General features: G+C 40.0%; 1 protein-coding gene across 1 annotated transcript in view; it reads left to right on the top strand.

The window, feature by feature from the left end:
• AIDA (axin interactor, dorsalization associated) overlaps positions 1-12,694 on the top strand; it is an 87,219-nt gene that overhangs the window by 64,004 nt on the left and 10,521 nt on the right. The window contains exon 7 of the mRNA XM_007936949.2: positions 8,295-8,417. Within this exon, the coding sequence (XP_007935140.1) occupies positions 8,295-8,417 (123 nt within the window). The remainder of the gene's footprint in view (positions 1-8,294; positions 8,418-12,694) is intronic.

Genomic DNA, 12,694 nt, shown 5'->3' with positions numbered 1-12,694 from the left:
CTGTCTTAATTGAACTAAGACACTTAACTACGATGGGGCTGATTGGACCCCATGGTAGGAGGGGCCAAGTGGCAGCAGTTAATCAACAAAGGCAAGGTGGTTGTGGTTACCATAATGGACAGCAGAGCTGGGACAGTAATCAGAATAGTCTGACTCGTGTGGAAATATGGCATTGGCTACTTGCACATGGTGTTCCTGGTAGTGAAATACATGGCAAACCTGCTAAGTATTTACTTGATCTGTATAGACAGAAGAATTCTAGGTCATGTGAACAGCAGCCTAGATTGAATTGCCAGAATACAGTCACGGTCTCTCAATCAATTCCCAGACTTGAGTCAGTTTACAGACCACAACCCCTTGAATGAAGGGGAGGCCGGGTCCCTTTGAGGAAGGACCCCACTACATTGCGAAAAATTTATGTCAGTCTTTCTCCCAGCTTTCCCCAAAGGGATCTGAGGCCTTTTACGAGAGTGACTGTTCATTGGGGAAAAAGAAACAGTCAGACTTTTCGGGGATTACTGGACACTGGCTCTGCACTGACATTAATTCTGGGAGATCCAAAGTGTCATTGTGGCCTACCAGTAAGAGCGGGGGCATATGGAGGTCAAGTTATTGATGGAGTCTTAGCTAAGGTTCATCTCACAGTGGGTCCAGTGGGTCCCCAAACCCATCCTGTAGTGATTTCCCCAGTTCCAGAATGTATAATCCGAATAGATATACTGAGCAATTGGCAGAATTCCCGCATTGGGTCCCTGACGTGTGAGGTAAGGGCTACTATAGTAGGAAAAGCCAAGTGGAAGTCATTAGAACTGCCTCTGCCTACAAAAATTGTAAATCAAAAGCAATACCGCATCCCTGGAGGGGTTGCAGAGATTACTGCCACCGTCAAGGACTTGGAAGATGCAGGGGTGGTGATTCCCACCACATCCTCATTTAATTCACCTATTTGGCCTGTGCAACAAACAGATGGATCTTAGAGAATGACAGTAGATTATCGTAAACTTAATCAGGTGGTGACTCCAGTTGCAGCTGCTGTTCCTGATGTGGTTTCATTGCTTGAGCGAATTAGTACATCTGGTACTTGGTATGCAGCTATTGATCTGGCCAATGCCTTTTTTTCCATACCAATTTCAAAGGGCCATCAGAAGCAGTTTGCCTTCAACTGGCAAGGTCAACAGTATACTTTCACCATGCTTCCTCAGAGGTATATCAGCTCCCCAGAACTTTGTCATAATTCAGTCTGTAGGGATCTTGATCACCTTTCCCTTCTACAAGGTATCACACTGGTCCTTTATATTGATGACATTTTGTTGATTGGATCTAGTAATGAAGAAGTATCGATGACTCAAGACTTCTTGGTGAGACATATGTGTGCTAGAAGTTGGGAAATTAACCCAACAAAAATTAAGGCACCTTCCACCTCAGTGAAATTTCTAGGGGTCCAATGGTGTGGGGCATATTGAGATATTCTTACTAAAGTGAAGGATAAGTTATTGTACCTGGCTTCCCCCACAACTAAAATGGAGTCACAACATCTGGTGGACCTCTTTGGATTTTGGAGGCAACATATTATCCCTCATTTGGGTGTATTGCTGCAGCCTATTTATCAAGTGACTCGGAAAGCTGCTAGTTTTGAGTGGGGCCCAGAACAATAGAAAGCTCTGCAACAGGTTCAGGCTGCCGTGCAGGCTGCTCTGTCACTTGGGCCATATGATCCAGCTGATCCAATGGTGCTTGAAATGTCTGTAGTAGATAGAGATGCTGTTTGGGGTCTCTGACAGGTCCCTATTGGTGAATCTCAATGCATACTTGGGATTTTGGAGCAAAGACCTGCCATCCTCTGCAGACAACTACTCTCCTTTTGAGAAACAGCTTTTAGCTTGTTATTGGGCTTTAGTAGAGACTGAATGCCTAACCATGGGCCACAAGTCACCATGAGGCCTGAGCTGCCCATCATGCACTGGGTGTTGTCTGACCCACAGAGTCATAAAGTTGGACGTGCACAGCAGCACTCCATCATTAAATGGAAGTGGTATATCAGAGATCGAGCTCGAGCAGGACCTGAAGGCACAAGTAAGTTGCATCAGGAAGTGGCCCAAATGCCTATGGTTTCCACTCTAGTCACATAACCTTCCCTCTCCCAGTCTGCACCTATGGCCTCATGGGGAGTTCCTTATGATCAGTTGACTGAGGAAGAGAAAACTCATGCCTGGTTTACAGATGGTTCTGTGCAATATGCAGGCAACACTCGAAAGTGTACAGCAGCAGCACTGCAGCCCCTTTCTGGGACTTCCTTGAAGGACAGTGGTGAAGGGAAATCCTCCCAATGGGCAGAACTTCGAGCCATGCATGTGGCTGTTCACTTTGCATGGAATAAGAAATGCCAGATGTGCGATTATATATGGATTCATGGGCTGTGGCTAATGGCTTGGCTGGATGGTCTGGGACATGGAAGGAGCATGATTGGAAAATTGGTGGCAAGAATGTATGAGGAAGAGGTATGTGGATAGAGCTCTCTGAATGGGCCAAAGGAGTAAAGATATTTGTGTCTCATGTGAATGCCAAGGTGACCTCGGCAGAGGAGGACTTTAACAATCAGGTGGATAGGATGACACATTCAGTGGAACCCAGCCATCCTTTTTCCCCAGCTACACCTGTCATTGCTCAGTGGGCTCATGAACAAAGTGGCCATGTTGGCAGGGATGGAGGTTATACATGGGCTCAGCAACATGGCCTTCCAGGTACCAAGGCTGATTTGGCTACTGCCACTACTGAGTGCCCAGTCTGTCAGCAGCAGAGACCAACATTGAGTCCGCGATATGAAACCATTCCACAGGATGATCAGCCAGCAACCTGGTAGCAGGTTGATTACGTTGGACCACTTCCATCATGGAAAGGACAGCGTTTTGTTCTTACTGGAATAGATACTTATTCTAGATATGGCTTTACCTTCCCTGCACACAATGCTTCTGTCAAAACTACCATCTGTGAACTTACAGAATGCCTTATCCACTGTCATGGTATTCCACACAGCACTGCTTCAGATCAAGGGACTCACTTCACAGCAAATGAAGTGCGGCAATGGGCCTATGCTCATGGAATTCTCTGGTCTTACCATGTTCCCCATCATCTTGAAGCAGCTGGCTTGATAGAACGATGGAATGGCCTACTGAAAACATACCAGTGAGGTGTCAATACCTTGAAGGGCTGGGGCAATGTTCTCCAAGAGGCTATATATACTCTAAACCAGCATCCAGCATATTGATCTGTTTCTCCAATGGCCAGGATTTCTGGGTCCAGTAACCAAGGGGAAATGGGAGTGGTACCACTCACTATTATCCCTAGTGACCCACTCAAAAGATTGTTGCTTCCTGTCTCTGCTACCCTATGCTCTGTGGATCTGGAGATATTAGTCCCAAAGGGAGGAACACTGCCATCTGGAGACACAATACTGATTGCATTGAACTGGAAATTAAGAATGCCACCCGGTCATTTTGGCTTCCTCATGCCTCTGGATCAACAGACAAAGAAGGCCATTACTGTATTATCTGGTGAGATAGATCCTGATTACCAAGGGGAAATTGGATTGACATTACATAATAGAGGTAAAGAAGAATATGTCTGGAATTTAGGAGATTCTGTAGGACATGTCTTAGTATTACCATGCCCTGTGATTAAAGTTGATGGAAAATTACAGCAACCCAATTCTGATGTGACTGCTAACGGCCCAAACCTTTCAGGAATGAAGGTCTGGATCACCCCACCAGGCAAAGAACCATACCAGCTGAGATGCTTGCTGAGGGTAAGGGAAATACTGAATGGGTGGTAGAAGAAGGTAGTTCTGAATATCAGCTACGACCACGTGACTAGTTGCAGAAATGAAGACTGTGATTGTTATATTTCTTCATTGTATATGTGCATCAAATATTTTTGTTTCCTTCTGTTATGAACTGTGAAATGTAAATAAGGTTAATGTGTTTTGGTTGTATGTGTGTTAGTGTATCATGTTAGGTGCAAATATGACTTTATAATTGTCCTTATTTAGAGATTATATATTGTTAAGAAGGTATGTACAACTGCCAAGTTGACAAGGAGTGGACTGTGATAGTTGGAGCTGTGTGTCAACTTGGCTGGACCACAGTTCTGTGTGGTTTAAGCATTTGTGATGTGGGTTGTTCCAATGATGGGATCAGATGATATTTTCTGAGCAGCCAATCCGTTGAAAGGGAGTTTCCCTAGGGGTGTGGCCTGCATCCAGTATATTTATGGACATCCTGGGAAAAGAGATAGTCTGTGGATTGGGGTTCTATTGTGCTGACTACAACTGTCCATGAGCGAACAATCCACCATTCGGCCTGGAGATCTTGGATTAGTCATTTGTTGGAGTCAACAGCCATATACTGCCTGCCAACCTTGAGCTCATCAGCCCCTGCAGCTATGTGAGTCAGGAAAAGCCTCCAGCTTGATATTTTCTAAGAACTTTGGACTTGCCAGCTTCTGTAAGTGTGTGAGGCATTTTCCTAAGATAAATTTCTCTTTCTCCATATATATAAGCTTTTCTGGTTTTGTTTCTCTAGAGAACCCAGTCTAACACAAATGCCATGCCATTCCTCTTCAATTTTTCATTCCCAGCATAGTATATCATATGGTTGTCTCATTCAGATGGCCAATACCAGTCCATTTCAGCTCCCTAATGTGGAGGATGCCCGTCTTTATGCATTCCTTTTCATTTTTGACAACTTCTAATTTTTCTAGTTTCATACTTTATATATTCCATGTTCCAATTATTAATGGATGTTTGCAGTTGTTTCTTCTCATTTTGCGTCATGCCACATCAGCAAGTGGAGGTCCTGGAAGCTTTACTCCATTCACATCATTACGATTGGCTCTACTCTGAAGAGGCAGCTCTTTCTCAGTTGTATTTTGAGTACTTTCCGACCTGACGGACTCATCTTCCAGCACTATAATGTACAGTATTTCAGGGCTATTCATAAAGTTTTCTAGTAATATATCAGACATTGTTTCACTGCTACTCCTAAGATTTTCACTGGCCAGTTCTTTGGGAACTTTGGGAACTGGCCCCCTTCCTTCTTCCGAGACTGTCTTAGTGTTGAAGCTCCACTGAAACCTGTCTACCATGGGTGACTCTGATGGTATTTGAAACACCAATGGCAAAGCCTCCAGCCTCAGAGCAACACACAAGCCACCACTGTACAACAAACTGATGAGTGGTGGTTATTGAATTAAATTATATTATTAAAATTAATTGTTTCCATTTACTTCTTAAAAGTGGCTATTAAGAAAATAGAAAATTACATATGTGGCTTGTATTTGTGGCTCTCATAGTTCTATTGGACAGCACTGATCTACATCTATATTTAACTGTCTATATACATATATGCTTATTTTTGAAAAAAAAAACACAAGGAGAAAATAAAAATATTATTGTTTACCTAGAGGAGTTGGGTGGAAAGGGAGAGTTGAAGGGATAGGAAAGAAAAGAAAAAAACTTCAATACATGTTTTGGTTCTCCAGTGATGCTCTAACAGGAAAATACCACAAGTGGGTGGTTTTAACAAACAGGGATTTATTCTCTTACAGTTTAGGAGGCTAAATGTCAAAGTTCAAAGTGCTAGCTCTAGGGGTTGATTGAAGGCTTCATCTCTTCCTCTTGCTCTTTTCTCACTGAAGCTGGAGACTTCTCTTAACTCAGGGAGCTGCCGGCTGTTGAGGCTAACAAACCCAGGATTGGCAAGTAAAATGGCACAGTCCCAAGCTTATTAAGCAACACAGCAGGCCACTATTTTAAGTCCAGACACAATCCCAAGATCAACAGACAACATGGTAGGCTATAGAGATGAAGACTCAGCTATATGTAGGGTCCAAGTGTGGCAAAAAGCTCAAGATATTTCTCAAAGTGTCTTCTTATGTACTGGAAGCAGACCACATCCCTAAGGCAGCTATTCAGCTGCTCATAGTAGATTCCACCATGGAGTTGATTACCACTCTCATCATGGGGAATAACTACATCCAGCTGTTCATCCCCTGAAAATCAGGCCCAGCCAAGTTGGCACATAACCTTAACTACCATGATCCAAATAACTTTTGAAAAAATACTTGCTATATCCTCAGTGGGATTTATTCTAATGATAAAAAGAGGCACGTAACAATCTTGAATTTTATTTAATAAGTTTGTGATAATAAACTTTATTTAATAAGTTTAAAATTACTGGTATAGCAAATTTGAAACTATTTTGCGTGTATTACGTTGTTGTTGTTATGTGCCATCGAGTCGGGCCCAACTCATAGTGACCCCTCCTTGGGTTTCCAAGGCAGTATCGCTACAGAAGTAGATTGCCCCATCTTCCTTCCGAGGAGTAGCTGGTGGGTTTGAACCGCCAGCCTTCTGGTTAGCAGTCAAGTGCCTTAGGCACTGTGCTACCAGAGCTCCCGCATGTATTATAGGATTGAGTAAATAAGTAAGTATAATGATGTAATTGGGAAGGCAGATCCTTAATGTAATAGAAAAGAAACATAAATATGAAATAGGGGAAAGACAAGAAAAATTCTCTGGTGTTGGATTAGAATAAGAGGTTATCAGTAGTAGTTCAGACTTTAAAAATACCTATCTGTCTGTCTTTTTAACAATTTAGATAGGGAAATAGATCTTCCCTAGGTCTGACCACTGCAGTTATCAGCAGTGACATCCCAGTAGCAAGGAGCATATATAGTGCTCAAATACTAGTTTCTAAATATTCTTCCACACCAAAATGAACTAAGATTCCTTGCAAAATAACTGATTCCAGGTCTAGCAGAGAGAAGGTACATGGGAAGCCTTGAACTTCTTACTGCTCTACAGATTTAAGGACATGCTCAAAAAATGTTGGATACATGACAAAAGGACATAGGAATGAGCTTTGCATGTTTCAGCTAGATTTTCTATTTTTATGCTTCTAACTTTTCATCACTTAAAATTTTTCTTTCACCAAGTATTGCCAGTTGAGACTCTTGGATTTTCTATGATAATGGAAAACAGAGAGCATGGAAAATTGAAACACACAGATACTATCTTCAACTGTTTTAAAATAGAGTTCAGTCTCTGTTTCTAGTAATTCTCTTAACCAAATCTTCCACACAAACAAAACAGAGCAAAAACTTTGATTTCAAGGCTTATCTCTATTTTGAGTAATAGAAATTTTCCAAAGCAATTTTTTAGGCCCTCTTTTGAGATAGAGCTCTTTGAGAATTTGGTGAGTATGAATCCTTTTCCAGAAAAACTCAGTTAAGTACATGCACCCAGATTTTCAGGAAAATTTCAGGGGTGTTTCTTAACTTTCTGAAGTTTATCCCATAGAGTTGAATTAAAAGCCCCTTTTCTAGCAGTGCCTGTATTTGTAAGAGTCAAAAGAAGGCAGTGTGAAAGGTCTTAGATCCTGTTTGTGTACAGAACAATCATCCCTAGCCCACTATCTTAATGCCACAGTGTAATGACATCTTTTGTCTTTCCAATTCCTGCTTTTTCTGTTTTCATATTTTTTTTAAATTATAAAGTAAAATTGTAACACATTTTTTACCACTGTTATTTTTGACAGCTGTATTGAGATATAATTTTCGTATCATAAAATGCACCCATTGTCAGTATACTTTTCAGTGATTTTTAATAAATTCAGAGAGTTGTACAGCTGTCATCATAATCCAGTTTTAGAACTTCTCCATCATGTTAAACCTGTACATCGATTTGCTCTTGTGGTTTTATGTAACAGTCTCAGGAGTACTAATTTCTAAGAGGAAAGGAAGTTATAGAGTGCAAAATTATTTAAATAAATACATAGTTATTATATTAGAAATTATTTCTTCATCAATAGTAAGTAAAGGATTTGTTCATAGATTCTGGTATTGAATTTATCAAATTTTGGAAAATATAACAAATATTTAAAAGCTTTTCCTGTCTTTGTTCTACCATTTCATATTAAGATTGTTAAATGAGTATATTTAATGCATTATTAATTATGTGGCAACCTTTATAATTGGGCTTCCGGGAGTGAGCTTAATTTTTAATAAACTTGAATTAGTAATTAGTGTTTAATATAACGTTTTGAAGTTCAGATTAACTTGTGTATGATTAAAGTTTGTCTGAAAGATAAAGTGAAATGTTTGGGAGGCTTGGAAACCAAAATGGCTGGGTACTTACTTAGTCAATTGAAAGTAAGGTTGTATCTTCTCTATGTTTGTTAAAATATTTACTTTGGAATTACTGGTGGAGCTAATATTTATTGCTGTTTGTCACTTGCCAGGTACTTTATTACCACGGTTGCCATCAGAACCAGGAATGACATTACTCACAATCAGAATTGAGAAAATTGGTCTGAAAGATGCTGGGCAGTGCATCGATCCCTATATCACAATTAGTGTAAAGGGTAAATAACTCTGACTGAATGTTTTTCCTTTGGTGAATTTTATAATGTTGTTTCTCATTTGGGAATTTTTTTTTGGGGGGTTGGGGAGTGTTGCAGAGGGGGTATTTTCTGTAACAGATCATTTTGATTTGTTCTACAATGAGGCAGAATACCTAGGAGGAGAACACCTCTCCTTCGCTGAGCATTCCAGAGAGGTTTATAAAAAAAAAATTTTCCTCTTTATGACAGACTCTTTTTTGCTTTTGCTCAGTAGACTACACAGTCTTTAACAGCAGAAGCTACATGCTTCAGGAAACAGGTTAACAAAATGTCCTTCACCTGCCAAGGATGTGGATTTCTTTGCAATTCCAGTGTTCTTCTGTTTTCCTATCCATGCTACTTTTTAGTCCCTCTCCTTCCCAGAGAGTTTCACATATGGGGGAGTTCTACAGAGGTGATAGGAATCAGGTCTTCAGTGAGTCATCAGTGGAGCAGGAGAATAGGACATCCCACACATCCATACTCTGTGTGAAATCCTGCGGGACATTAAAAAAGTGAAGTATTTCTTATCCTTAACTGTATGACCATACTTATTAAGCATAATTAATTTCAGGATTTGTGCCAGTCCAATTACTCCTTGAAAACATTTTTAGTCTTTTTATTTGAGAAGAAAACTAGAGTAGTTGAATTATTTTCTTGCTTTGTAAGTCATTTTTAGTCTTTTTATTTGAGAAGAAAACTAGAATAGTTGAATTATTTTCTTGCTTTCTAAGTCATTTAACAGTCTTTTAAAAGTAATTGAGTGATTGAGGATGATGTTGTCATACTGTTTTCCAGGAGTAACTGTATAATTGGTCCAAGTGGTTTACTTCAATCTCTCCAGAAACCAAACTGAATTCACTGCCATCGAGTCAATTCTGACTCATAGCAAGCCCCATTGGGTTTCCAAGGCTGTCAGTCTTTGCAGAAGTAGACTGCCTAATCTTTCTCCTGGAAAGCGGCTGGTGTGTTCGAACGACTGACCTTTTGGTTAACAGCCAAATGCCTTAACCACTACACCAGTAGAACTTCTTTTCACTTTAATCTCTGTGGTTGTTATGTGCCATTGAGTTGGCCCCAACTTACAGTGACCCCTCCTTGGGTTTCCGAGGCGGTATCACTACAGAAGTAGATTGCCCAACCTTCCTTCCAAGGAGTGGCTGGTGGGTTTGAACCGCCAGTCTTCTGGTTAGCAGTCAAGTGCTTTAGCCACTATGCTACCAGAGCTCCTCTTTAATCTCTAGATGGAGGCAAATCAAAGAAATAGATATGGGCTGAAATCAAATGGAAAGATCTTTTATCAATTATAGAAATAAATTCAGACACCTGGGTTCATTAGTATAAAAGACAACCCATACTTCAGTTAAAAGAAAAAAGACTTAATCTACAGGGCAGAATTTTATTATGTTGAGACTATAATCCATAGCACAAATGCTGTGATACATACAATCAATGTTCCTGATATAATCAGTTGTAAATATATGATCTACTAGAAAATATTTATTTATCCCCTGAATTATTTCATAAGCCATTCATAAAGCTGAAAATTGCAGTCAGTAATGCACACTGTAAAACACAAAACATTTTTAATGATAATATGGTAGATGCAAGGAGCCCTGGTGCTAACAAAGAGGTCAGCAGTTCAAACCCACCAGGGATCCATGAGAGAAAAGACCTGAAGATCTGCTCCCATAAAGATTATAGCCTAGAAAACTATGGGGCAATTCTGCTCTCTCCTGTAGGGTTGCTGTGAGTTGGAATCAACTTGACAGCACCCAGCAACAACAATGGTAGATGCTGTGTTATGTTACCTTTGCATGCATGTTGAACTGAAACATATTTTTGTGTAAAGATCTTTAGGCACTATTGAAAGAATTAAATGTGCTAATTTGTTTTACAAAAACCAAATTCACTGCCCTTGAGTCAATTCTGGCTCATAGCAACCCTCATTGTGTTTCTGAGGCCAGAAACCTTTACAGAAGTAGATTGCCTTGTTTTCCTTCTGCAGAGTGGCTGGTGGGTTTGAACTGCTGACCTTCTGGTTGGCAGCCAAGTGCCTTATCCACTCAAAAAGTGTTTATTGATAGAATGGTTTCATTGGCAACTTTCATACCTATATTTTTGGGTATATTTTTGTAACTTAAATGCAGCAGAGGAATTGTAATAATGTTAGCTTTAACAAGTTTCCAATTAGGGACAAGGACCTCATTGTGGTATATCATTCACATTCCAAATTTTTATTGCACAAAAATATAGTGGAGAGTTCTGGTAAGATGGCAGAGTAGGCAGAAAGACTGCACAGACCCTCTTCAACAAAGAAAAGGGAACCAATTAACACAGATACAGAAGATAATCTTGGACCCCTGAGCCTTGAAGGGAAGGATATAGAAGTGGAGGAAACTCCAACTAGCAGAAGAATTTGCATGAAAACACCAAAAAAGGAGACATACAGAGCTGTGGTCTGGCAGGGATCCTGATGACATGGACAGCTTGGACAGTTTGGATAGCTTGGATATTGCTGAGTGGTGGTAGGACCTAAGAATTAACCTAAAAATCAGCCCTGCTAGCACCAGACTGCACTGGTGGCTGGTGAATAAAAGGGAAGGCAGCAAAGAGGAGAGTGGGCTGAGCTGTGGCTTTGCTCTGTCCGGAGGGTGCAGCCATTTTTAATATTTATAAGCAACTTGCCCATTTTGGATATTTGAAGTGACACGTTCTCCAAGATTCCAGGGACTTAAGAATAGGCTCCACTTGCCAGTAACCCCAAGGACATAATGGACCCTCAGGACTGGAAAGGTGCAACATTCCTATTGGTTATTCTTATGCCCCACACCCTCTTGGTGAATGGAGGTGCAGCCATACTTCACTCCCACCCAGCAGGAATTCCATCCCAGTCAGTGTGCTTGGAAGGAATCTGGGTGTCCTGCCCTTCTCTACCCCAATGTTTTTTTTCTTTTTTCTGTTTTTTAGTTTGTTTGTTTTTGTCTGTTTTAAAACTACTACTATTATTATTACTTTTGTCCTTTTTACTATTATTCTATATTCTTAGCTTCCTAGGTTCTAGTTTTCAGCTTTTTTCTTTTCCCTGTTGCAATTTTTTTTTCCTTTCTTGTGGTTAACCCTGTTCTTTGTTTTTCTTCTTACATTTTTCCCATTTATATCTTCACTATTCTCCTTCTCTATCTTATTTCTCTTATTCCACTCTCCAAAAATATTGCAGATTTTTTTTCTTCTTCTTTTCCCTTCTTTCTTTTTTTAGTTACTGTTCTTGTATGATTACATGGTGCACATTTTGTCCCTTTGCTTTTACTTTTTTTGATGGTTATTCAGTTGTTATTTTTGTCTAACTGAGTGGAAGACAGCAACAGTCCCCATATGACACAATTACACCCACACCCCCTGCAGCTTCAGTTACTGAATGAGAGCCACCACTTCCTTCTCCACCAACAGGCCAGTGATAAACAACCACCAAGAAGAGCCTGATTCACCCTTGGCTGCTCTTCACAAACAGTTAACAGAGATCTAAATACAGTGATTCCATGATGTCTCCGAGACAACAGACCATCATAGTCCACACAAAGAAGCAAGATAAAGTGGTAGAAACAAGGAAGAAGGATACAGACCCAGAACACATCCCTGAGGAGGAAGTAGCATTGGAACTCTCAGATAAGGAATTCAAAAGAATTATCTTTAGGTATCTTCAAAGCATTGAAAGACAGACCAAGGAAAACACAGACAAAACCCTTAGAAGAATTTTGGAAGAAAATACAAGAACAAAATGACAAAATAAATAAAAAATTAGAAATGATTCTTAATCTATAGATAGAAATCCAGAAGATTAATACTAAATTGTCAGAATTAGATAGCACATTGAAAGGGCAAAGCAGTACAGTTGATGCAATGAAAGACAGAATTAGTGAGATAGAACACAAATACCTGAATACTTCTTTGGAAAGGGATCAGTAAGAAAAAAGAACAAAAGAAAATGAAGAAAGCCTGAGGTTTATGTGGGATACCATCAAAAGGAATAACCTGCATGTCATTAAAATTCCAGAACAGGAAAAGAAAAATAAAACCACTGAGAAAATTGTCCAAGATTTGTTGGAGGAGAACTTCCCTAATATGATGAAAGATGAGAATATATCCATTCAGGAAGTCCAATTAACCCCAAACAGGATAGACCCCAAAAGAAAATCACCAAGACATATCATCATCAAACTCATCAAAACCAAAGACAAAAAGAATCCTGAAAGCAGCAC

The sequence above is a fragment of the Orycteropus afer genome, unplaced genomic scaffold (assembly GCF_000298275.1).
Source record: "Orycteropus afer afer isolate SDZICR_OR568_19922 unplaced genomic scaffold, OryAfe1.0 scaffold00039, whole genome shotgun sequence".
In the NCBI taxonomy this organism is placed as follows: domain Eukaryota; kingdom Metazoa; phylum Chordata; class Mammalia; order Tubulidentata; family Orycteropodidae; genus Orycteropus; species Orycteropus afer.
The sequence above is the reverse complement of the archived record's forward strand: the minus strand, read 5'-3'. Positions and strand labels throughout refer to the sequence as shown.